Raw genomic sequence first — 26587 nt, forward strand, 5'->3', positions numbered from 1 at the left:
AAACACATAAATAAGTGAAAAAGATTAATTCAAAAGCGTCGCGGTCGATACACTCGCGGATAGTGACCAGTCTTTGGGTACCATTCAAACATAGCACAAGTGGTACCGATGAAATTTACATTGTGGTAAATAGTCAATTTTAGTATCTGCGGATTGAAATCGCAAACAGTAAGTAATCTACTCTTTTAATTTGTTTTATTTAGCCTCTTACCCATTCTTAAACAAAACATTGTTGATTTAAAAAAATATCAAAAACTCAAACAATGCACAATTATTTTGGTTTACTTTACCACCCGTTGTCAATGACAACAAGGTTTTTGGAAGTTTACAGTGTACGACTGTTAAATAATATACTTATTACTCAGTAGTTGTAAAGAGGCTATTACTCACTGGTTTAGTCCATACTCGGGCACCACCTAATATGAAATGTTGTGAATGTAATGTTTGTAACGCTTGCTGCTTCATTTGTCAAATTCAAATTTTTTTTTCTGTGGGACGTAAAAGTTTATAGTGTTATTCCTAAACCTTGATTTAAATTTCTATTACATTGTTACGTCATCTCAATTGACTTTGATTTTTGCATATCACGTCATATTGACAGCGTGTTATTTTTGTTTGTTATGAATACTTACCATATAGAGAGTCGTAGAAAAAGTGCAGTATTCTACTGCACAAACATTTGTGAGTAATAACTAACATTACATGATGTGTAAAGAAACATTACAGAATTGTGCGTAAAATACATACAGCGTCATTCAGTCTTTGATAATTCATAATTTATTGTTATGAGAAGTAAAATCTGTGATGATGATACAGTTTGACCTAGTGACCGTTTTTAAAATGGTCTTCACCAAAATGCTGCGTTCAAAATTGTAATTAGATAAAAATTGTGTAAATCTACAAACAAGAAACAATAATAATCATAGTTCATTGGAGATAATTCATGTAAATCAAGTACCGGTCAAGAGCTCAGAATACACTGCTTCAAGGCAAGATGAAAAGTCATGAAATAGTAATTTTGATTCCAGGATCATTTCTATAATAATAAAATTACAAGTCAAAATGCTTGTATATCCTTCAGTTAGTGGTGTTGCGAATAATACGAACTAAAAAATAAAGTAAAATACTATGTAACTAGGAAAAGTCTCATTTTGTGTAACGATTGATCAAATTTTGTATGATGCAATTTGCATGAGGTTCATAATAAGTGATTATTGAAATTTCTTTCATTAATTTTTTCTAATTGTCACTAAAAGTAGTGTATTTTATTGTTTTACTGATTTAAGAGGAAGATTCACTATTAAATTACCTGGTATGTATGTAACAATATCAAACACTATTTTATTTTTATTTTAAACACTTCTTAGTTTATCTTAGTAGTATTTGAAACTGTGATGTAGTGTTTGTTTGGTTTATCCCTTGAATTTTAAATTCTCTTGCCTTTTAAGTATGTAGGACGTACTTTAGTTAATTCAGTTAGTTGTTGTACTATACAGTCTATTTATGAAATATGGTACCAAAGTGAAATAGGTTGTAAATCATGAAAAATTCAAAGTCAATTTAACAGAATTAATAATAATGTTTGAAAATCAACAGATTGAAATTCAAAAAAGTTCCAAAACCGTTCGTAAGATGTTTATGAATATGCATGACTATTAACTGTTAGGTAAAGTGCTTTGTTTGTAGTTCGACTTTAATTTGTAATTTTACCAGTGGCGCAACCAGCGCTCTGGGCCAATCTGGGTAATTTAAAGTATTATCTTAAAATTGCTAAAATGATTTCAATAATGATAGTTCAACTGCACCACACTAAAATTCCTTAATTAGTTGCTTTCTAGCTACTTTTCCTATGTTTATAATTTTAAGATTTGTTTTAGACTAATTTGAAGATTTAATAGACTTCTAGAGCCGTTTAGACAATGCTAGGAAGCTACTAAATACTTTCTAGAAAAGATAATACTTTAGTGTCTTTAAAAAGTTTAGAATGATTTATTAAACCTGAGTAATTTGCTAGATTTGCTTTATTTTATTGGTCTAGGTCTTTCTAACCTAGTTTAACGATTTACATGCTTATCTAAGTAAAGCAAAGTATTGGAATTCCTGAACTGTTTTTCTATTTGCCATAGCATTAAGTAAATGCCTAAAATTGCTTGTTTTAATGTCATTTGATAAAGCAGAATACAGTTTTACTTACTAGTTTTGCAATAAATTCCCCAAACAAAAACTAAACTAAATCTTAACATTTGTAGATCCTTAAATTCACTGATTTTTTGACCATGTGCTAAATGGTTAAGAATTTATTCTTCTCCAACCTTGCTAACAATTATCTTGACGGCAAAAACCGCATAAGTTATTTAATTTTATTAACACTAAAATTTCACGGCAACAACATTGGATTATTATACTAATAACAATTTTAAGTGAGGCAATTCTTGACCACCCAAGCGTAATTATATGGTATTTCCACGGTCATTGCATATGAGTGTACAGCAACCACAAACTTTAATATTTTTTGTCGATTTGCAATTTATCAACAAATAGCCGAGCACCTTTTTGCTGATCAACAATTCGGTTGACATGAATAAATCAAAAGTTGACCGGAAAATTACAGTGACATTTGAAGTGTAATCTATATTAACAAATTTCTGCAATTTTCCAGATGCTGCCCAAATTATTTTACTTTGGGCTGTTCTACCTCACCATCAGCTATCCCAGCACTCTCACCAAAGACGTCAGTATTGAGGAAGAGGAATATGAGGCGCGCAACTTCCTCATCCTCCTCAACAGAGAGAGCGAAAAAGACGCCAACAGAGCGGCTTTGGCTAACTGGAACTACGCTTCTAATCTGACTGAAGAGAACTTGAAAGCCCAGTTGGAGGTGACCAAGGAGATAGCTAAAAATGAAAAAGAGGCTTGGAAACGTGTGATCCAATTTAATTGGCACCGTTTTTCTGACTATAGCATCAAGAGGCAGTTTCAAAAATACTCAGTACTGGGTGATGCCGCTTTGCCTGAAGATAAACTGACCAACTTGAGTAAAATTATTAGTGACATGGAAGCGATATACGCCAAAGCTAAAATATGTCCTAAAGGTCACAGGACGGATGAAGGGGGAGAGTGCAAGTTAAGCTTAGAACCAGGTAATTATTTTTTAAGAAATCTGTAAAGTAAGTAAAATTTAAGTTTGATTTTAATTAATTTAACAGTTCGTGGAAGACTTTTTGTTGTCACTCTTTAAAAAAAACAATTTTTTTGTTATTTTTACTAAAGTGCAAGATTAAATTATGACATGAGTCAGAAAATGCTAAGGTGTGATTGATTTCCAGTCATTTTATCAAATAAATCGAAAAAAAATCTAGAATTTATTTAATACTTTGGCTCCAAAGTACGCAACCTAATTGAACTTCTCTTGAATCTCTATCCTCCAATCCTGTATTTGGCATGTACTTATTTACACTAAAATTGTAATAATTTACACATAATTGGGCCTTGTTGATTATTTTACATAACTTTACAGAACTGACCAACATTTTGGCCACTTCAAGAGACCCGGAAGAGCTGAAGCACGTTTGGTTGGAGTGGCGCAACGCTGTAGGACCGAGATGTCGTGGCATTTATGAGGTAAGTCACCCTTCATTTTTTCATTATAAGAGTTTTTTGATAAATTTGATAAAAAAGTAAGACGAGTGAGTTCGAGATGTCAAAATATTGGGGTTTCAGTAATCTGTAGTAAACCATCTCTCTAAAATTTCATTTTTAATCAGTTTTATGGTCACTAAAAAAATTGTAATTTTTGAATTGCAAACAACAAGTTAATAACTGAAAACAAAACTAACCACTTCTTTTAAAATGCTCAACCAGAACAAATGGTTCTTAAACTACCTACTTCATCACCATTACAATGGGGAAAAACACTAAAAATTGATCAGAAACTATGTTTACCAAATATTGAGAATATGCATTCATCATTAGTTCAAATTTTTGAGTTCTATAGAGATGTTCCCTTAGGATATTGAGTTTTTTCTTGAGTATTGATCAATCGTGACAGAACAAAGTTTTGCTGGTGTAGGTAAAATCAAATTTGAAGGGGAAAATAACACAAGCCTTCTCCACAAAACTTTGACTTTCATTAGTTTTTAGCATGTTTTTAGTGACAAAGTGACATATTCAATGTCGAAATCATTTCATCAGTCTTAATGTCCAGCGTCTGAGACGTGCAGAAGTTTGGGCACTAAGTCTCTTCATATAATTTTTACTAAAAAAGGCAAAGTTAGTGGTTTGTTGCTGTTTCTAATGTAAAATACCCCAGAAAAATTGAAAAAACTGTTCTACTGTAACAATAACTAAGGTAAGTATCAAACATGTACTCTTGTAAAAAAATGTCCCAAATTGACAAGAATCTGCAGTTACTATGAAATTCTGGCGATTTTGGATCCGTCTTTCACTATAAATTTTGACACTTGCGGTCTTTAACTTTCATTTCAACTTAAAGTCAAACACCTCACTCATTCAGCTGTCCAACTACTCTTCGTAGTCGTTGATTATGGCTCTTCTCTCAATGAAAGTTATCGTTGACTTAAATACGTAAAAATAGGACAACCACAACTTTTAAATTTGTCAAGTTTGTAGACCTACTTTATAACTTAAATAGTAAGATTATAGAAAATCATGTAGGTATGCAACATATTTGAAATGTATGTAACTCATCTTCTTCGCTAAACTTGTTGTGTTTGTATGGTGTAGGGTTGTCCAACTGGGTACTAGCTGTCATTAAATGTTACAGCAATATGTCGAATTATCCAACGAAGCTGCCAGACTGAACAATTTCACGGACAACTCAGAGTATTGGTTAAATGGGTACGAAGACCCCAATTTCAAGAATGTCGTGCAAAGCTTATGGGAACAACTAAGACCTTTGTATCTACAAATTCACGCCTACGTTCGGACAAAGTTGAGACAAAAGTACGGCGACATAGTCAGCGAAAAAGGACCAATTCCAGTTCATCTACTTGGTACATAATCCCATATAAAATCTCGTCTAACCTAATATTAACTGATTTTAACAGGCAACATGTGGGGCCAAACATGGAGCAACATTGCTGACTTCACCTTACCTTACCCTGAAGTGAAAAGTGAAAATCTGACCGCAGAACTGATAAAACAAAACTATACAACCAATAGAATTTTCCGTACGGCAGAGGCATTTTTCAAGTCCATTAATTTAACGGAAATGCCACCGGCGTTCTGGAAAAATTCCATCTTGGAAAAACCTACCGATAGGGAAATGATTTGCCACGCTTCTGCTTGGGACTTTAGTGATGGAAATGACTTCAGGTTAGTTTTTTTTTTTAAAACTAGAAGTTTAAAATGTATATTAACTGGATTGTTTCAAGGATTAAGCAGTGCACCGAGATAACAGAACAGGAACTTGTGGTGGCCCATCACGAAATGGGGCACATAGAATACTTTCTGCAGTACAAAGACCAACCGTTCAAATTTAGAGAGGGCGCTAACGATGGTTTTCACGAGGCTATCGGCGATTTGATTGCTTTGTCTGTTACCAGTAGCAAACACCTGAAAAGGATTGGACTGTTACCTAATGAACCTGACAATCCTAAAAAAGTTCTTAATGCACTCTTTAAGGTATGCATATTTTGTTTATTTGTGGAAAATCATGTTTGTATTACCAAAAAAAAAGAAAATTCTCAATAATTTTTTACAATAATCCGGTTTTCTTACACGAAATTATTTTAGCTGGGTAACATAAAACTGTTTTATCACGTCAAATAGGACACAGGAGAGTGAATTTTTAACTCATTTTGAAGCAAAATACGAATTTTGATTTGGTTTGCACTTTTCCGATTTATTGCCATTTCCCTGCTTTGCACAACTTTGACTTTAGTGTTCTAGAAGTGTCTTATGCAAGGTAGAGAAGAACAGAGCGCAAGAAAGCAAGATAATGTCAACTAAGCAATATTTTTTGTTGCTTTTTAAGATAGAGATATGATGTTCATGTCAATTTCGTTTGAACATGTATCGATTTATCTGAAAAAAATTTGCATTGTTTTTACTTTTTTTGGAAAGAATTCCTTCATATCCTGTTTTACCAAGTAGTAAACTAGCTCCTTTTGATCTTAGATGTTGCATCAGCTTATTAACGTATAATGTTGGATATGCAGACGATTCTAAATGTCAAATGCGGATATTTGACAAACAATCTAGAAAACGTCGCTTGAGTAGAATGTGATAAAGTTAGCAAGGAACTTTTTTTAAAAACTTGACTTTAAAAGGAAATGCGAACTCTTGCAAAAGTCTAGTAAGAATGTCCTAGGAAAAAATCAAAGCTTTTTTTAGAAATAAGAGACAAATTACAAAAACTGATACAAATAGAGAGCAGATTTCAAGTTATAAATAAACTTAAGATTTTGTTTTGATTATCACTTTAACAATTAATGTCATTGTTACATTTGCTTGTTCTTCTTCCTGTCACTGATAGAGATGAGTGAGTTAAAAAATTAATTTTCTAGTTGGGTTTGGACAAAATAACATTCCTACCATTCGGTTATTTAATGGACCAGTGGCGTTGGGACGTGTTTGCGGACAAAACCAAACCAGAAGACTACAACTGCAAATGGTGGGAGTTGAGAGAAAAATATCAGGGAGTGGAGCCACCAGTAGACAGGAGCGAGGAAGATTTTGATCCTGCCGGCAAATACCACATTATTGCCGATGTTCCTTATTTGAGGTAAACTAGACCGGGAAATCCGAATTGTGGCTGAAAGAAATATTAAATTTCAGATACTTCATTAGCTTTGTGCTGCAATACCAGTTCCACAGATCTCTGTGCGAAAAGGCTGGTCAGTATGAACCTAATAACTTGGAGAAACAACTCCACGATTGTGATATTTATGAGAATACCGTTGCTGGAAATGTGTTGAAGTAAGTATCCCACTGCATTTACTTTATAAAACTTCCTTATTTAAGCACTTATTTTATTATTTTTAAGTGACCTGGTGTGAACTACGCTTTAAGGGCCTAAAGTACTTTTATTCAACATATTTTTGTAACAAAAAGGAAAGAGTTGACACAGTTATTCTTCTCTTTCGTAGCTGATGTTTAACTCTAAAGAGTCTAAAGTAATGTACCACAGCCTTCTTTAAGACAAGCTCACTCCACTAGGCGATTTGGTATTAATGGTATTATCCAAATTGGAAGATGAAATTACTTGTCAAGTTCTTCGAAACTTGCCATGTATGACAATATTCCAGTAATTTAGCGGTCAATTAACCTTTCTGTAAAGCTTTATTTTATCAGTTATCGTTGTTATAATAATGCTGGCTGTCGAAGTCTTTTGGTTGTCCAAGTAAACTCCATCGTGCATTCTGTTGAAATATTCATGATTTTGATGAATTTTATTTGTTCTTAAACAAATTTTTCCAGCTATTGCATTCCTTGTTTCCAATTTAACTGACATGGTACACCATCTATGGAAATTATCGCAATCACTGGATATTTCCAACACTTGAATCTTGAAACTATACACATCATTTGTTCTTCATCATCACAATTACTGAAAAATATCTGTTACTCTCTTCGTTTTGAAGAGCTTTTTTGTCGTTAATTCAATTTTATACTATTATTGTTTAAATTTTTGGTTTCCACCACATTTCTTCTGTTTCACACCGTGCAATAGCTCTTGTAATAACTGCCTGTGAGTAACAGCTACCATTATATACTCGTTGCATAATATAGGTTATGTTCTACTATTATAATTAGGTACTATAAACGAAATTCTATTAAGAGATATAAAAACCACGCTTTATTTTAGACAAATGCTGGCAATGGGTTCGTCGAGACCATGGCCAGATGCGTTGGAAGTAATAACCGGACAAAGGACAATGGATGCAAGCGGTATTTTGGACTTTTTTAAACCGTTGCAAAAGTGGTTGGAAGAAGAAAACAAGAAAAATAACGCTTTCATTGGCTGGGAACCATCTAAAAGAGGTTAACTTTTGTTCTTTTATTTATTGCATTTTTTTGCAACTTATTGCCTTGCAATTGAACGACACTCTTGTTTTCTATACAGGGTGATTCTCGATAGATATTTAATGAGCACGATGATAGTTGAGAGGCTAGGGTAGTAAAAAGGGACATGTCCTCTACAAAATATTACTTGTTGCATTCTTATAACAGCGTTATAGAAATTTCGAAATTATACGTAGGAGTCCTTTATAATGAAGAAGAGACAACTATTGCAAATCAATGCTCTAGACAGAGATGAAACATCTAAGTGGCATCTGTCAGTGTGTCAAAACGAATGTGGCGCCATCCAACAATTAGTCGCAAAACCAGATCATCAGGAAGTCTGTCTAAAATTGTGTGACCAACTGTCAAATAATTTTTTGAGTGACACAAAGTGTCACGAGCAGTGACTTGCAATAATAGTTCTCCTTTCTTATTATGGGACTCCAATGTAAAATTTTGAAGTTTTCAAGAAATGTCAAAGTCACGTAAGAATTTAACTAGAATCACAGAAACCTGCCATTGCCAACTAACTGTGTCACATTCTATCATCACTTTTTGAAGTTTCTGATTTCACGACGTTCTCGTGACGAGTCACCGCCCTCTGTACAAGAAAGGCAAGAAGGTGCATGCCAAAAATTCCAATATGGCCGAAATAGTGGTTGACAGTTTGCATTTGTTTGTATTGTGGAAATTGAGTTTTTCGATGACTAAATTAATTTTTAAGGTTTAAAGTCAAGACTTGGGATTACTTTTGTTATTGTTCCTTCATTGTTCTATAATTTGTTGTTGGTTTTTCAACTTAAATTCTATTGCCTCTACAATATGCCGTCCACTTGTTGTTTGCCAAATTGTAAAAGCAATTTGGTGAAAGGCCCAAAAGTGCCAATCTTTTACTTTCCAAAAGATCCTGCTGGAACCCAACAGTGGTTTTGAAGTGGAATGATTTTACTCCAACACAATACTCAGTGGTAAGTACAATATGCTTTCTCATTCAGTAAACTGCCTCTTACATACATAAGTATGTGAGTTACATTTTGAGGCCGTCTGCATTTTGAGAGCAACAAAGGTTTACTCTGAAGAAACAGGACAGCTTTTAGAAGTTCCATTGGCACATTTACATTTTAAAAGAAAGGTCTTGGTAATAATATAAAACCCATTTACCAGTTTTGCTTACCTAGCTTCAAGGATTTCCAAATTTTCTTTGATTGAGCAGTTTTCACATTAGTTTGTTGTACTTTCCAGGACAAAGGGTTCTAGCCAAACTTGCTTTGGCTGGACTTTATTGGGTATAAAAAGCCATATCTATACATATCTGGATCAGGAATGAAGCGTTCTTTGATTTTTCACTCACAACTTCTAATCAACTACACAAAAAAATTAAAAAAAACATATTTTCTACTGCATCTCCATAGGTTTGTGTACAAAAAAAAAACCGCTAACGCCGCCATTACAAGTGACATTCTAGGCTTTCTTGTACAGAGGGCGGTGGACGAGTATTACCATAGTTTTACCGACTGTCAAACTACGTCACAGTTATGTCATATTTTGCTCTTCTCGCTTTTTAGCTTTATAGAGCGTCAAAACGGTGCATTTGTTTGCTAAACAAACTATACTTGGATAACATGGCTGATGGCTTCATAAAATTAATGGATTGATTTAAAATTATGAATGCAACAACATTCAGGAATATGCCTGGTTTGCTCATCCTGACGTAATCGATTACAGAACCAAAGAGTGACATACTGTCAAATGACGTCACGGTGAAGTAACCAGTAGACATGTGTAATGACATTTGATAGAGCAAAATACACATACATTATCTGTGTTCTAATGGAAACCGCCCATAAGTCACGTGTTTTTATTTATAAGGCCGTGTATAATATAATTGTTATTATCTACATTATAACATCTTTTTACTCCTTTTAGTATGCGCCAGAACCCGCCAAGAGTTACTAGGTAGCTCAACCACCCCAAGTTCGGAACCTCGTCGAGACCAGTCTACTGAGAAATTGACGTAAATGTACCACACTGCCTTAATTACGCTTTATGTACTTATACATTTTTTAGATTTATTTTTATTATTTATGACAAATTAAATTAGTATAAAAAAGTAGGAAAAATGTGTTTTTAGTAGTTAAGAAGCAACTTGGCAACGGCGGTTTTCTAATGAACGTTGACAACGTTGTTTTTTACCTAGAGTTTTACAGAAATCTGTAATTTTGAAGTTTTGCGTCTTCGCCGCAGTAAATTCCGACACGTTTTGGCGCCACCATCGCTAAACTCATTAAAATGGCAGCAAGTGAGTGGGAGTGTTCGTGCTCACTTCTCCTAACCTATTAAAATTGTAGCAAAGATTTTCGCGAATTACGACGCGCTGGGGCCCCACTTTCGTTCCGGTTTAGTTTTCGTGAAAATGTGGCGCCTAAAGTGATCACTTTTGTCTACGAGTACCTTTCCAAATTCCCTACTTCAAGTTTATAAACAAACCATCGATTGTGTATGTGTATTTATGTTTTATTATTGTCTAGATATTTTGATGTAATTCCTTTTTATTCATTGTTTTGTACTCAAAATACAGCTGTCTACTCCCCAACTAACCCACATATCCATCCAGTGACCTATTGTTGTAGTTTGTTTTGTTCCTATATTCCTATCCACACTTTGCATCTGTATTTACATCTAAACTTTGACAAGCTGAAACTAACACCCACTTATAACCTGTCAAAAATAGGACCCAGTCAAAACTACATAGCCACCCACATCACACACCACTCAAAATTGAACCTCTAAACCAACCTGACATTCCTTACAGTAATAAAAACAAACCAGGGGCATGGCAATTAAATCTGAATAGCCCCAATCTACTATCATAATGACGTCTCGAATGCATCCAGTGGTTTCGTTCATGAACAATTCCCTGGCTATTCGACAGGAGATCCAGAGATTTGAAAGTGTTCATCCCTCAATTTATGCTATCTACGATCTGATTGATTTGATCCCAGATGGAGTAGTGGCTCAGCAGATTCGAGATCATGTAGTTTGCATTGAAGGTAAGTTATTTTCTTATTACATTTTAAATTAACAATAACAGAAGAGTAAGCAGTAAGACAATTATAGGAACCAAGTTATGAACATGTCAAGAAAGTATGTTCTGGTCTTTGAATAGGCCACAGAAATATTTTGTTCTACCAAAGATCACTTGTGCCTAATATTGTACCTACCATAAGCTGAAAGAAGGACTATTTCTTGCCCAAATTAACTTGGTTTCTCAAACATTTTGAAAATGTTCTTCTTTCAATCCTGATATGTAAATAACTATTCAGTTTGTGGGTTTTAGTAACACCTGAACAACACTTATTAATCTCTAATATAGGAAAGTTTTGTCCTTGTGTTTTATCTTCGATTTCATCCTTGATTTTATCTATTCAAACTTAATTAATAGAGGTATTTAAAATGCATTTTTCTGTAATAATCAGAATGTGTTGCTTAAGAAAATTGGTCTAAAATTCCCAGCAAAGGAGGAAGTTAAGCAATAATTAAAATTTATTATTTCAGGCTATTTATAAAGTCTATGCCAGCTTGAACAAACAAATGCATTTTAAGTAAGTAGGTCTGTCTGCACTGATCTACACTGAACAATTTAAATTTCAATTAGGCAACAGAGAAAGCAGACATTGATGACAACTTTAAGCTAAATATGTATTTTGGAAATTGCTAATAGGTGACCAAGAATATTAAGAAAAGGAGTCAGGGCAGTTATTACATCAATTAGTGTAGCATTAAAAAGATCCAAACTTTTTGAGTAGTATGACAAGTTAGGTAAATTCAATATTCTTAATAGTTTCTATAATGTGTAGGAGGTCAAATTGGTGTAAATTTGTTTAATGTTGGTATCAGGGAAGGTCTCTGAAGGAAGACCATTTTAATTTTATTTGTATTTCCTTAATTCATGTTAAAACAACTGTCTCAGGGAGAGTAGTGTAAAATGTTAGTAGATGTGCCATTTGGGAGTACCTAAATGTAATGAGACTGTTAAAGCACAAATTACAAAATAAATAGTTTTAAACACCCACAAGCTCATTTTGGAACATAAGGAACCGAGCAGGAAATGCAAGGATGTCTTAAATAATTTAGGAATGTTTAAAGAATAATTTCCTAGTTTTTTTTACGTCTAGCTAAATAATTGAATCTCAATTTTTCAGAAATCTATGAATATCATTTTAAATGTCTTATTTACTGTAGAATAGTTTCATGATGGTAGCAATATTTATGACTGGATTTAAGTCCTATGTGAATTGTCAGTGCATCCAAGAAACAATGTAAACAGTAAAAACGAGTTCACCATACTTATCTAAGAACTCGTCTAAGAATGCGTAAATTATTTGGATTTAGTTTCTTGACTGTGTAAACCAACACAATTTAAACTGGAATGACAAACTGAAGTAATCAAATTGCCATAGGTACGCTCAGTTTATTTGCCTTTTGAGATGTGATATCGTTTGTGGTCGGGGAACTTCCTGTGCGTCTTTCAATGCGTTCAATTTTAAGGTCGTGACAGTTAATCTCGGTTAAAGTTGCATCAAAAAGTTCCCTTTATAAATTTGAATTGGGGACTTAAAATATGGTGTTTTTTTTTATTTTATTAAATCTGACCTTAATTCCCACGCACGTCCCGGTCATGCAGACGAGCGTCTTTATTTTAAAACCGCTCACGTATTTTGCGCATACTGCAAATTGCAGGATTACGTGCCCGCTCCATATTTGGTCAAACGGCCCACACATCACTTCCTCTAGTCTAAAGTGTTAACGTCTGTTAGCAGCACGGCGCTCCAGCCCAATGATAAATTGTCTCGTTTATTATTAGTTTGTTTGTAGCAGTCGCCGGAGTGGTGTTTTTTTTTAATAGCGGTAATTATTGTTGTAAAATGATAATGTATCAAGGCGTTTTGCGTAACTCGGTGCTCAGGCGCCGATAGATTCCATTAAAAGCAAAACAATGCAACTTTCGTTGTTTTTATGCTGTTATTCCGCTTAACCGAGAATATTTCTTGGGAAATTCATCGGCTTGATGTTTCGATCTCGTTTCAATTTGCGTTACATAAAACGTGGCTTTATCTTACTCAACATCAATCTGACGATACTGTTGCGTGTATCACAAATATCAAAGAATTCTGAAATAGAAAATCCTTTACTTTTGTTCAATGGTCTCAAATGGACGAAGACCGAACTAGATTAAAAACCCAATAAAACTGGAAAGGAGGAAAAATTAATTTTAGAGATGAAACACATAAAGGAGTGCTTACTGGATGAAGTGACTGAAAAAGCCAGAGTTGCCATGTAGTCTCCTTTTTGTAAGTCTTGACTATCCAAGGATGGCTGCACTTTTCAACTCTTTCATAGTTGTAGAAAGATAGACACAAAAAGAGAAAATGGATTTGAAAACGAGTCAAACTTCAATTGAGGAGATGCATGTCGCATATCATCCAGTATGTGATTGAGGCATTTATATCTGGCAATCTTGCAATAGTACCAACTATAAACAAGAACTCAATAGTAAGAAATCACTGAATTGAGGGTTAATAAGACAACAAAAAGAAACGATACAATCGGTTATCAAGCCTTAATAATGTCACATTATCAACATCAAACTGAATGGATGTAAGTCAGGTGTGTTTTTTAAAGAAAACTTAAAAAGAAAGAATCAAAGTCGTTTGACCAATCTTAGGTGCTGATGCACGAATAACATAGTTGCTTCTTCAGGATCTCGGAATAACGTAAAATTTTCAATAACTTATTTTTAGCAGAAAACAGATGGTAACATTTAATTTTACAATAAACTATCTATGCAATCCTTATCTCATAAAGTCTGTACGTACAAAGCGTTTCATAAAAAGGTGATTCAACGTTGAAGATTAACACTCAATCCTTCTATAAGCCACTCAATCTTTTTTAGTATATCGCTGGTAGCAGTATCGATACTTTTGAGTGTAGTATCGATAAACAACTTAGATAGTACCTCCGCTAAACTAAAACAAATACATTTGGGTCAGGTGTCTTTGAAACTAACCACCCATATGGGCGGATGAGTTTTGACCACGCATTTATCTGCTATCTTGACTTTACGTTGATCATTTTGGGTATCGCAAATATTTAATAACACAGCTAGGTCATTGACATATTATCGTGGTATTATTATGAATATTGAACAATTTTTAGGAATTGATCATCTTATGACTTAATGCACCAACGTATTTTTAAGACAGTTTAAGTTATTGGAATTTGAATGTGTTAATATGATTCAGCTGGCTAATTGTTCGGGAATATTAATTGAAGACTGACTTGTTGATTTCAAAACGCCAGACATATTATAAAGAGGAATGAAATTTTGTCTGCATCAGAAAATAAGAACGGAATAATGTCTCGATACGTTTCAACTGGCTAATTGCCCAGAAATTTTAATAGGAGACTGATTGGTTGATTTTAACATGTTTTATAGAATAATTTAATTCAGAAAAGAAGAGCGGAAGAATGTGTTCTGTTGGGCTGTAAGCTGCTCAATATGATTGAGCTGGGTAATTGCCTAGAAACTAGAAAGTTTAAGAGAATACTTAGCAGACTTAAAATTTGCTTTTCTAGTTATCTTACCTTTGAACAGCAATACAAATACAAGATATGTTTTCAATTTCTTGTAGCGTTAAAAATTGACTTAAAATTAAGTCAAGCTAAAAGCAGTTTTTGAAAATTGATTTAAAATTATTATTTTCACTCACTTGACTTGCATATCATCTGCGATTGCAACAAAAAATAGTCCTAATTTTTCCAAAAAACATGTTAAATTTATTCAAGTTCCCGGAATGAAAATGTAACTATTTCAGTTCCATCTTCTATAAAAGTACTGTATGGCTACCCTCTCAAAACTAGGTCTTGGTAACTAAACATTTTTTGAGTTTCGAAATTGAGTTTTTGTCCAATTTTTTGACTTTTAATTGTCGTAAAAACCGCAGTTACAATCTCAGGTCTAGGCTCTAATGGCAGTTCGGTATTATCCAAAGAAGTTTTCACGTTTTCTCCCTAAAAAAAACATGAGTTCCTTAATGGATAAGTCAAAAATTTGTATTACCTTGTAAAGCAACGATGCCAATTTGATTGAAACTTCAATTAACTTGTACCCAATCCCTCTATTAGATTGCTCTGGCAAGACCAGTAAGTTGACAATTTTAAAACAACAGTCAACGTTGTTATAACTAAAAGGATCCACTGATCGTGCTGAATTGGACATAACTTCCAATAACCTTTTTGTTTCAGGCTGTTTAGCGGTGTTAATATATTTTTCCAAACTCGCAGGTCCTGAGGTACTTTTGTGCTGAAAAAAATACGAAAATCGTATGTCAATACGAGTTTAGTTGAAATATTACCAGAATTTTGTTAATAGTTGCTCCAACTATTTTATTGCTATTTCTGTCGATTGCTATTAGTGACACGCCTTGTTTTGCTCCATCAATTATCAACTGTTCGCATTCTTGGATTGCTTCAACATTGTTGCCTACACCGGCAACTTTACAGAAATTCTCTTGTGAGAAATAATATTTGCGGAAAATATCTAGAAGTTCATCCAATCTGTCGTTAGTTAGAGACAAATACTGAATTTTACCTGAAATATGTTTAAAATAGTTAAGAAGTAGTGGTTAAATTTAAAAAAAACTTACCATCGTCACTAGTTGCCCAGACCTTCTTCTCCGACATTTTGAAAAATAATACCACCTAAAATATCACAACAATCGTTTATTTACTTATAAAACATGTTTATCACAAGTGCTGGGAGAGCAGATTGGTTGGAAATTGTAAACTGATGTGGACCAGTAACAATTCGTATTCTAATCTACGTAAAATTCCTACCAAACCTAATATAACATATTTAATATGTTGCAAGATAACATTTAAAAATACAATTTCAATGCAAGACTGATGAGTGATTGATTTCAAAAGCCAACATATTTTCAAGAAGAATTTAAATCTTTCAGCGTCAGAAAATAAGAGCGGAAGAACGTACTAATATGATTGAGCTGGCTAATTGCCCAGAACTTTGAATAGAAGACTGGGTAATTGATTTCAAGAGCCAACATATTTGAAAAAAGAACCTTTCTTTCAGCGGAAGAATGTGTTGTTGATTTGATAGAGCTTGCTAATATCACAGAAATTTTGAAAAAAGACTGGAACAGAACATATTTGTTCGTTCAGCGAGAGAAAAAAAGTGCGGAAGAATGTGTTGATTTGTTTAAGATGGTTGATAGCCCAGAAATTTTGAAAGAAGACTGAGTGGTTGATTTTAAAAGCCAAATAAATTTTAAAGAAGAATTTAATTCTTTCAGCGTTGGATAAGAGGAGCGGAGGAATGTAATGTTGTTCTAATTGCCCAAAAATTTGAATAGAAGACAAACTGGTTGGTTTTAGAAGCCAAATATATTGTAAACTAGGATTAATTGTCTCAGCATCAGAAATGAGGAAGAATGAATATGCGGACTGACAATATTACTACTGTACTTCCATCTTTTATTACAAAATGGCTGTAAGGCTCTGATAGTCAAGAAATAGTTCCTCGAATTTAATCACTTTTTGTATCTCTTGGGATTTAATGGTCGTAAAAAGTTGCAATGTAAGGTCTAGGATCTAATGGCAGTCTGGTATCATCTAAAGATGTTTTCACGTTTTCTCCCTAAAGAATCATATAAATAGATTAGTGTATAGGTCAAAATTTTGTATTACCTGGTTGTCAGTTTGACTGAAAGTTCAGTTAATTTGGATCCAATTCCTGTATTTAAATACTCTGGTTGTAACTGAAATAATCTACTTTTTGATCTTTCCAATAAATGTATTTCTATAGATAAATGGAATCGCCATAAATGCATTCATTAATCAATAACAATTTGATGCATTCAGGTATGTTGCGTTAGTAGGCAAAACAATGACGCGGTATTGTTACTTCTAATAATTTTTCTCATGATAATTTTCTCTCAATTGTTAAATTGTTAATAACTTTATACGATGTGCATTTGTTGAAGGTCACAACTGACTGGACGACTTTTTTTCAGAATTTTGTACTAAGTGATTTTTGACATCAGTCGATTAAAAACTAGCACATCTCTATGACGAAAACTTTATAATTTTTATTTCTGAAGGACCTTCTTGCGTCCTTGTTCCACTGTTCGATCGCGTATCGGATACATTATTATTTGGACTAACGGGATTGGTGCCGTTTTAAGTAACACCGTTATTTGACAAGAGACACCAATTTGTGTCACCGCAATAAATATCGCCAATCGATTCGCTTTTTCATTGCTTATATTGTGATTCGGACTAGCTTAAGAAAATCTAAATTTATTGTTGCGTCAAACTGTTAATCGGTGCCGAAATGCGATTTAAAACACATTCAAGCGTTTAAACGATCAACAAAAGCAAACGAGTTAAATTTACCCAATTTTATGCTTTCATCCTTTCAAATTCCGTATCGGTTTTATGTTTAGTAGTGGCACCCTCTGTTAGACGTTTGTCGTAACATTTTAGGCACTGTAGTAGTGTAAAGGTGGCGCTACAAGCTATATGTAAGTTGAGTGTTGAAAGCCATCGTCAGATGGCGACTCAAGTGTTCACATACTACCACTACCTGTTGATTGCATTCAGTCTTTAATTTTCTTAAGGTGTGGACACTCTAATGTAATTAAATCACTGTCGAATACCATAAAGCATCATTAAGGTTCTGTATTGTCTAGAATTGGATCAGGACCTCAAACCCCAAAAACTGGCTCTTTTACCCACCTTATAACAACCGAACGCAATTTCTAAGAAATCCGATACCAGGTGTGCTGGTATGCCCACAATCGACGCTCTAATTCACCTGGAGTAGTATAAATCGTCTTTACAAATCAGTTTTGGTGACTTGTCTCAACTTCTTTTCATTTCAGGACTAAAAAAGGGGATCATACAGTCCGACGAGTTCCTTTATCCAGAGACAGTTTTAATTAAACTACTTTAACAATTTCAGAAAAGTGCTTAATTAATTTGATTCCGGCTTGAGTAAGCTCATTGAGTAAATAGAATCAGGAGGTAACAATAACCCTGTTTGTGATGTGTGACGGAAGTCGCCATATTGTTCAACTATTTTTAGGAGCAAATTTTTCTACCACGCAGCTGTTGAGTCATTCTATGTCTGATGAGACTTCACTGGACGCTGAATTTGGCTCGTTCGTAGTCAATCTGTCCCAAATTGTATTCTTGCGTCTCAAAACCGGCGAAGATCGACTCTGGTCTGCATATTCTTGAACGAATGTGGTTGAGCGGTCGTTCACTTCTAATCTTCTAATAAATAATACTCATTTCTAAGTTTTCTAAAGGACAGAGAAGAAAAAAGACTCAAAAAGCTACAAGTTTCTTATGCTCAAGACATTTTAATAAAAATTGTTTTGATCGAATTTCACAGTTGCTTATTAGACTATATCCCACCATAATTATTTGAAATCAATTATATATGTGAAGAAAAGGTACTTCCTACCTTCCTTTTTGGTTTGGTGGTGAACCGGATGTGATACGGCCGCCATATGCAACAACCACTTTTGCTTTTTTTCATTTTTGTTCTTTCTTGTTGTGCTCATACTTTTTATTCATTGACGATGCTATTTTAAATGTTTTTTTTACGTCCACTGGTTTTGACAGCTGACAATTGAGTAACAACTTTACTAGGGTATTTGTGTCATATTTGTGTGGTCCGAGTATTATACCTCGTTGAAACGTCAACGTTATAATTTTAAAAGCAAATATTTGTACAGGAATTAAAGCATTTTGTCGAGTTATAAGGCCATTTTTTAGCCTCGCTGCCCTTAAAGAATCAACGGGTTATTAACAGCAAACCGATGACAGGTGGGATTTTTTTGGCCGTGCGATAAGTTTATTACTATACTGATGCAACCGTTACGATTACGTTTAATTCACGGTTATTGCCGTTTTACGACTCATCTTAATCGTTAAATGTATTTTTTGTTTGATGGGTAGGTTTACTTCAATTTACGGTCACTTCTAGCAAGTTTCCTATTATTAGGTTATTAGCCTAGTATGGAGTGCAATATACACGGTGTTGCCAACATTTATCAGGACTCTTGTGAATGTCATTCTACATGACAAATTATGTACGTATTGTAGAATGTTCACAGAAGAAGTCTTTAGAAGTATATGCTTTTTTTTGGATTCGGTTTATTCTATGCTATTCTTAGACAACACATTAGAGTAATCATGTCACATAAAACATTCCACATTCAGTTCAAATGATTGAAACTAGTTTTTTGTTATTTTGCAACTAATATTACTTTTGTTCAACAACTAATTAAAAATATATAAAATATAATCACACAGTTTGCACATATTATATGTCAAAGCTGCCAATCCCACAGTTTGATAGCTTCAGCATGAAGTTAAAACATGGTTAATACAGATTCTTAATATGACAATTACATAATGACATTTGAAAAAAAATGTTGTCCCAGAAATTGACTTAAATTTTTTGGTATACTAGGCTATTCAAACGTAAATAACTCTCTTATTTGCAACACTGTCTATATAGTGTTGGAAGGACCATATTTGCAATCCATACTATAAAAAGCTGCAAACAACCGAGTTATTTTGGATTAAAGGATTAAAGCCTATACTTTTATACATCTTTGGATAGCTAATAAAACAGGCTATCCAACGGTGGGGCAACATTGCTTTGTTGGTTCAACCGTTTGCCCGCTAGAGAGCGTCAATTTTGTCGTAGTAAATTTGAATATCAACAGTGCACCGTTTTATTCAATCCAAAATAACTCGGTGGTTTGCAGCTTTTTATAGTCTATGGATTGCAAATATGGTCCTTCCAACACTTCGTCACCATTGATTTGTAGGTTAAACCGCTTGACCGCTCGAGGGCGTCTAATTTAACTTAAATGTATTGGGATTTTCTTATTTCTTTTCACTTTTAGGAGACAAAGACAAAGCAAAAGTTGGAAACGTTGTTAAGACCGAATTTACCCATCTTTTTAATCGTTAATTCTTTATTCAAAGATGGTTTATGTAGATTCATAAAAAGTATACAAGTACAAAATGACATTTGAAAGATATTTTTTGTCCCAGTTTTCTGACTTAAACTTAAAAAGGTAAAAGTTGGGAAGGTTATGCATTAGTGTAGGGTGGACCGGCGGTTAATTAAAAATAGCCATAATTTAAACTGATGATTATTAATTTAAAACAAAAAAGCTTAAGTTTTAAAATGCATAAGAGAACACACCTCTCTATAATCTAATCAGACAGAACACACGACGTTGACATCTGACATTCTGCAAGATTGTAACAATTTAATGAAGAATTCATTCATTTTATCTGTTTTTATATTTTCAGAACTCTCTCTTATACAAATTAGCACTTTAAACCATTTAGATGATTGATTTTTTCTAAAAACCATAGACAATGAGCTTATTGTGCTACGTCGAGTAAGTTTTGCTCTACGTCCGAGTTAACTGTCTTCGACAAAAGATTTCTTGTAGTCCATTTTGTGCTAATTAATATATATCTTCTATAACTAAAGGACAATATATTGTTAAAAAACAAGATTTTTCTTGTTGAGCCCAAAGTTATAAGGGAGCAAAACCAAAAGTTTCAAAGGATGTTCATCTTTTTCTAACGCATAAAATAAAATTTGGCGTACCAACGAGTTAAAAGGGTCGAGGAAATAGCATTTAATAATGGTCTTGACACTTTTCGAAGGAGTTTGGTTTCATTGCTCTAAAACCCACTACTTTGAGCACTGTTGTGAATTACTCTTCGCTTCTTTATCAAGTGTTGCTCCCAAAAAGCAAAAGTCACTAGTTCAAATTCAGCTAAACGCGGATGAAAATGTTTACCTTAATTTTGAATCATTTAGATTGGTAACTTGAAACGTAACTTGTTCAAAGGATGTTATCCAAAATCCGAACAGCCATTGTATAACAAGAAGGTTTGATATTGAATACTGCGTAGAACATAATTTTCCCATTTGCATTGGGTAGTTAATTTGTATAAACCACTGATTTGAATCGTCTTTAAACAGACGGTGAGCAATTTCCCGCCAAAACCGACCGCAATTTTCTGGTCTAATTGTCGAATAACCGCCGCAGGTTTCGAGTGGTTTTCTTTTGAGAAAACTGGTCTGCAGCTCCCTCTGCCGTTTGCGGTCATCCCGGACAAGCCTAAATCATCCCCGGTCCTTTGTCTCACCTGATTTATGGCCTCTGGACCGTAATTACCCTAACCGTGACCGCATTTTACGCGAAAAACGACAGTTGCTTTGGTTACATGATGCGCATTTTATGCGCTACAAAGACTGTATATTTGCAGTTTCACGTGGGCGTGGCTTTCCGTACAAAATAGGTCCATCTGACCGGGAGTAATTGAATTAATCACGTGCCACAGCCCCCGAATAGGGCTGATGACAGCCCTCAGTCAAGTTAAACGGATTCAAGTCTGGACCGCGCGTAGGTCACCTAGTAAACTAACCCTCGTGACGTTGACGTATACAATATTAAGCCGTCATTAGTTAACACACAGCAGGGTTGTAAACAAAAATTTAAGGGGGTGTGCGTGCTATAGGGGATGAATAGAGATGTGACGGACATTTGGACCAGTTTTGATTGTATGCGTTTTTTATATGGTTTATAATAGGGTTTTAGTAGGTGTGTTATGAATACTAACTAGGGTGGTAACCTAGTTGGTAACGATGTGTTTTTTTTACGATCCGGTTAAAATCTAATAAAGTAGCAGCAGCTGTAATTTCAATCAAAAGTAAACCAACAAACCCTCAAGTCGGCTTTCTCCCTGCTTCGGTTACACGGCGGGTATTAAATTTATTGTCGTAAACATGAGCGATAAATATTGATGTAAACGACCGCTCGCGGACCACTTGAGAAGCAGGTAATTTACCTTCGATTATGTTGCGTAATTAAGGGTTTATTGTGCTACCCTAGGGGGTTTCAAAGACCAGACGAAGCTCTCAAGTCGAGTATACTGGGGTAACTTGGAAGAGTTTGACTGACCAGACAATGTCAAAAGTGTTTAATTATGTGGCTCTTTTTTATTCTTTACTTAAGGCCACAGCTGAACCATTTTCATAATATTATGAATGGCATGACAGATTAAAAATCTTAAATACAGTCTAGAAGCACATGATCAAAAGGGGTCACATTCTTTAGATCGAAACATGACGTGATTGTCAGTAGGAAAAACTGACACTGCTATTGATGGTCAAAGTTCTTGAAAACAATCTATGTTTGAAAATATTTAGTTAACGTTTCGATGGACTTCCATGAAAAGCTGTGGACATGTCTCTGTAAGGTTCATGTTATAGTAAAAACTACTAGAATGTGCTTCAAGAAGAAGCAACTACTTGGTGGTGTGCTTCATTCCCGGAATATGTTACTGTAGCCATTGAACATGGTGTTCTGAGTAAAAATTTGATGTTTAGAAGATATTCCGGCATCGAATTCGAATCGAATCTTGGTCTGTTGAACTCGAATCCGACATCTTTATGAATTTTTCAAACTAGACTTCTTGGTTTTATTTTTCAGAGTAATAACTTACTTCTTCTTACGTGGATTTTATATCATGTTTCAATAAAACTAAAGACAAAATACGTTGATTTGAATATCAACATATTCTAAAAGTGAAACCTCAGGTGCAGACTTCTTCATTTAGGTCAGTTTTAGCCTAAAATATTAAAACTAACTTAAATTTTTATCTCAATTTACCTGAATCAGATCAAGAACATATACAAGATGTCCGTTTTTCGAGCCCTAGCATGGGGATCTCGGTTATTTGAAGAGATACAAAGACATTGGGGAAAAATTGATCAATTTGGAGTTCAGTAAAACGCTGATTTAAAAATTTAAAAATTGTTAGTACTTCCGGAGATATTCGAACAAAACCGAAATTTTCGAAATTAAATTTCAATTCTAATTTATATTATGAGATAACTGACACGTTACCATTGCTACTTGTCCTCCTCTACAAACATGGTAGTATCATCAGAATTTGATATCCGACGTTTCGTGAAATGAACGAACGTGAAATTTGTATGAACGCCATGTTGGAGTTTTGATTATGTGAAATGAGACTTTTTTCTGATTAAAATTATGTACCATATGTTATGGTTTAGTCTTACAATTTCGTAGAAATAGTAGAATATAACATGATTTGTCATTGTCATCTCATTTATGATAATGCCACGTTGTAGAGGAGGGAAAGTGGCAACGGTAAAATGTCATTATAATCAGTTATCTAATCAAACAAATCAGGAAAGAGTCCTCATTCAACAATCGATTAGAAAGTCATAAGAAGTTCCGTGACGTTATTTGTCAGTGTGTCACATACTCATCGGTTTGAAAATGACAATAATGTCACGTGAATACGGATCAAGTGTTATAGCAGCTGTGATTTTCAAGACATCCTTTATTAAAGCATTATTTTCACTAAATTGCAAATTTGAATCACATATGAAGAAATCATAATAGTGCCCATAAGGAAATTCAAAGTTGATGATTGTAGGAAAAGTGGCAATGGAATTTCCAAAACTCGAAGCGAGATCCACATAATGGGGCTCGCAAAACGGACATCCTGTATTGGCCATTGGCACAACTTTATTAAACGATTCATTCGAATTTTACCAAGAAAGTACAGCACCAGATTTATACACAGAGTGATTTATCAAAAACGTACCTCAAGAGATTACAAGATAGAAAAAAACTTTTTGGCAAATTCCAAAAACCCCATGTTTCCATGGAAAATAAGTATGTAGCAAGAGTATTTTTTCTCTTGTTTCTTAAAGCTGTTCATATACGTCAGGATCAGAGGTTTTGTGTTCAAAAAAACTGCACAAGCCTGTTTTTAATACGAGACACTGGTATTCCTATGCAAACAGACCACTCCGGAAGACTGTAATGTGTCTGACTGGTTTAAAGGCGAAAATATAGATTATTGACCAAACTAGATAACTTAACCGCACTAGAGCAGAAAAGTGGACTTTTCTAAACTAAAATGTGTGCTGAAAACTAAACTTTTAAAAACTGTATGTATAATAAGAAATCGGGGTCTTGATTGAATTATGCTTGACATGTTTTCCAATCAAAAAGTGGATGGTGTTATAAATGATGCTATTGATGGTATTCAATGTTGCAAGTAACTGTACACAACTATAATTAAACAACAAAAGGATGACTCATATGCGCAACCAATTTGTTAATTGCATCTATCGGACACACTAACCCACGGGATAGCAATTGCTCCAACGCCCTGTAATAGCGTGGACGTACCAAAAGACATATTTACGTAACCGTGAAATATTTGAGAATTAATAATATTCGATCGTTATCCACCTTCAGTCACCTTGTGCATTTTATTACGGCACCTAGTGCAATTAGGGCTGAACTCAAGGAGCACGTGCCCCTTACATAGTAAAAAGCGCGATAGGATCTTTCAGATGATGGACGATGACCGGTACCGGTACGTCCATATGCTGGGTACGTGCCCTAATTACGTATTAAAGAAGCTTGGCAGTTTAATTTGTTGCCCAGCATGACGAACCTATTATTGAACATTTCGAAAGAAAACTAGGTAATATATTCTCGTATTGAATGGTTACAGTTTGGTACTACCTAATTGGGATGATTGTTCTTTTCAGAACTTTTTCCCACTAAAAGTCCTTGAATCACCTGGATTTAGATCATGCCGTCGACAAGGCCCTTTAGGTTTTCGGTTGTGCTTAATTACCTGTATCACACTGGGGGCACTGCATATTGACACTAGTGCTTAAAAACCTTATGTGACGTGACGTCCGCTATACTGGTGAAAAAAAATAATGAATTATAGGCGGATCGTTGCTTTCATTAGTAGTACCGTTGCACAGAAAGTAGTTCAGTAATGACCAAAAATTACATTAATCTCAGCGTTAAAGGGAGACCTAAATGCTTATACCTAATGCATATTTTATGAACTGTCCGAGATGACTTGCACGTGTCACAAGGGCCATCAGAATCCGTTCCGAATGACCATGTTATAACATTACCTGTCTTTCAAAAGGGATGATGGGACATCTGTTCTAGTGGAACTGGACGATTGATGAACTTTGTGTCTGGTTTTTTTGCTGGTCAGTTCAAATTATTGTGGAGGATGACTTTTAAAAAAAACGCGCGTTGCAGAAGTTGGCATAAACGTTAATTAGTTTATCAGAAAAAAGTATGCTACTTTAGGTCACATGCAAAATTAAGGTTACGTATTTAATTAATTGTGACTGTCATTGTCAAATAAATTTTGTGTGTCAATTTCTAGGTAACATATTATGTATCACTAAATATCTTCTGAATTCCATACAAACTGTTTTCACCTTCAAAAAGTCGGAGAGAGGACAAATTCTCTTAGAAAATTGTATCTTTTTTGATTTAAAGCAAATTTTGGATTTTATTAGCTGAATTATTTTTGTCTAAGACCAATCAATATATTGCAATAATCGTTAATCGCGCATAGGATTTAAAATTAGAGTGGAGTTAATTCCTCTATGAGATGTATAACGGTTAATGAAATATTGCGTTCTACAACAGTATTTAGAATGTGATTGTAGGCAAAATATTATCAAAAACTAAACTACTTTAGTCGAAAGTAAAAAGTAGCACTAATCTAACAATACAAATTAATAATTTGTACATACAACGATTAATACTTCATTAAGTTGATCTTTCCCTATATAAACCATCACAATCAAAGAGGTTTTATTCAATCCAAGTATCAAGTACCAAAAATGATTTTGTGACTAAAATCTTCCCCTTAACTGATCTAAGTAATTAATCCTCCCTACGACGGTATACCGAGATTTTAATGAAACCAACCCCTAAACAATCACCATCCCCCTTTTCGTAGCTTACGTCTTCCTCTTCCTGAACGCCCTTAGGGTGCTCTCTGAACCGTGCACCATGATCCCTTAAGCCGCACTCCTTGGACCAATCGAATTAAAAACGGGGCGCAAACCGCCCCGAAATTTTCTCACTATTACCAGGAAACGTTTAGAATGTGCTTCGCAAAAATTGGTAATGGCACAGTCCTATTTATGAAAGGATCAGGCTTGATTGACATGTGTGTGTATGATTTTGGAAGGGTGAGTCGTGCGAAAATATATCTTCTGCACATAAACAGAATTATTTGTACTTTTCTACCGGAAATCAAACCAAATTAAGATTATGTCACAACTGAATTTGTTTTTACTGTTAAGTGTAGGAAAATAGAAAAAACGAACCGTTTGAAAATGTTGCTTATTTCTACTATTATAACTATACCCACAGGGTTAGTCCAAATTTTGATAATTGGTCCCTAATTTGAATGATTTAGTATTTTTAACGATTTAAAATAGAGTAATACAAATTTGATAATAATGTTCATTGGCCTATCTTGGAACACACTTTTGAAATTGGTGGTATCATCCTAATTTAGTTCCATATACAAACGGTTTGTACCTTCCAGTTTTCTA

At 34.3% G+C, this 26587-nt stretch overlaps 3 protein-coding genes and 1 long non-coding RNA gene across 4 annotated transcripts in view; 2 read left to right on the plus strand and 2 right to left on the minus strand.

Annotated features, from left to right (window-relative positions):
- The first annotated feature begins 28 nt into the window (after positions 1 to 28).
- Positions 29 to 10145, plus strand: LOC145733005 (angiotensin-converting enzyme-like). Its single transcript, XM_081985634.1, has 10 exons — positions 29 to 168; positions 2660 to 3140; positions 3518 to 3621; positions 4784 to 5012; positions 5067 to 5334; positions 5394 to 5643; positions 6528 to 6745; positions 6799 to 6939; positions 7829 to 8004; positions 9952 to 10145. The coding sequence occupies exons 2-10, from the start codon at positions 2660 to 2662 to the stop codon at positions 10041 to 10043; spliced, it is 1959 nt and encodes a 652-aa protein (XP_081841760.1). The 5' UTR covers positions 29 to 168; the 3' UTR covers positions 10044 to 10145.
- Positions 10146 to 10306: 161 nt separating this feature from the next.
- The window catches only part of CenG1A (Centaurin gamma 1A), a 61858-nt gene continuing 45577 nt past the window's right edge, over positions 10307 to 26587 (plus strand). Inside the window, exon 1 of the mRNA XM_081995477.1 lies at positions 10307 to 11075. Coding sequence (XP_081851603.1) covers positions 10898 to 11075 — 178 coding nt within the window. The 5' untranslated portion in view covers positions 10307 to 10897. The remainder of the gene's footprint in view (positions 11076 to 26587) is intronic.
- On the minus strand, positions 14450 to 14786 carry LOC145740116 (uncharacterized). Its single transcript, XR_014181341.1, has 2 exons — positions 14671 to 14786; positions 14450 to 14605 (listed from the first exon to the last, which is right to left on the minus strand). It is a non-coding gene; the product is annotated as an uncharacterized LOC145740116 (long non-coding RNA).
- LOC145740115 (uncharacterized) lies at positions 14840 to 15868 on the minus strand. Its single transcript, XM_081995480.1, has 4 exons — positions 15732 to 15868; positions 15441 to 15676; positions 15146 to 15388; positions 14840 to 15096 (listed from the first exon to the last, which is right to left on the minus strand). The coding sequence occupies exons 1-4, from the start codon at positions 15766 to 15768 to the stop codon at positions 14929 to 14931; spliced, it is 684 nt and encodes a 227-aa protein (XP_081851606.1). The 5' UTR covers positions 15769 to 15868; the 3' UTR covers positions 14840 to 14928.

This window comes from Ips typographus, linkage group LG1 (assembly GCF_016097725.1).
Source record: "Ips typographus isolate SLU linkage group LG1, UJ_Ityp_2.0, whole genome shotgun sequence".
Classification (NCBI taxonomy): Eukaryota; Metazoa; Arthropoda; class Insecta; order Coleoptera; family Curculionidae; genus Ips; species Ips typographus.

Excerpts from the sequence above, each read along its gene's own strand:
- LOC145733005 (XM_081985634.1), top strand. The coding sequence starts at position 2,660 with ATGCTGCCCAAATTATTTTACTTTGGGCTGTTCTACCTCACCATCAGC. Across the intron at positions 3,622-4,783 it reads GATGTCGTGGCATTTATGAG|CAATATGTCGAATTATCCAA; the intron begins GTAAGTCACCCT and ends TAAATGTTACAG. Across the intron at positions 5,644-6,527 it reads TTCTTAATGCACTCTTTAAG|TTGGGTTTGGACAAAATAAC; the intron begins GTATGCATATTT and ends TTAATTTTCTAG.
- LOC145740115 (XM_081995480.1), bottom strand. The coding sequence starts at position 15,768 with ATGTCGGAGAAGAAGGTCTGGGCAACTAGTGACGATG. Across the intron at positions 15,677-15,731 it reads CTGGGCAACTAGTGACGATG|GTAAAATTCAGTATTTGTCT; the intron begins GTAAGTTTTTTT and ends AACATATTTCAG. Across the intron at positions 15,097-15,145 it reads TGGCATCGTTGCTTTACAAG|GGAGAAAACGTGAAAACTTC; the intron begins GTAATACAAATT and ends TGTTTTTTTTAG.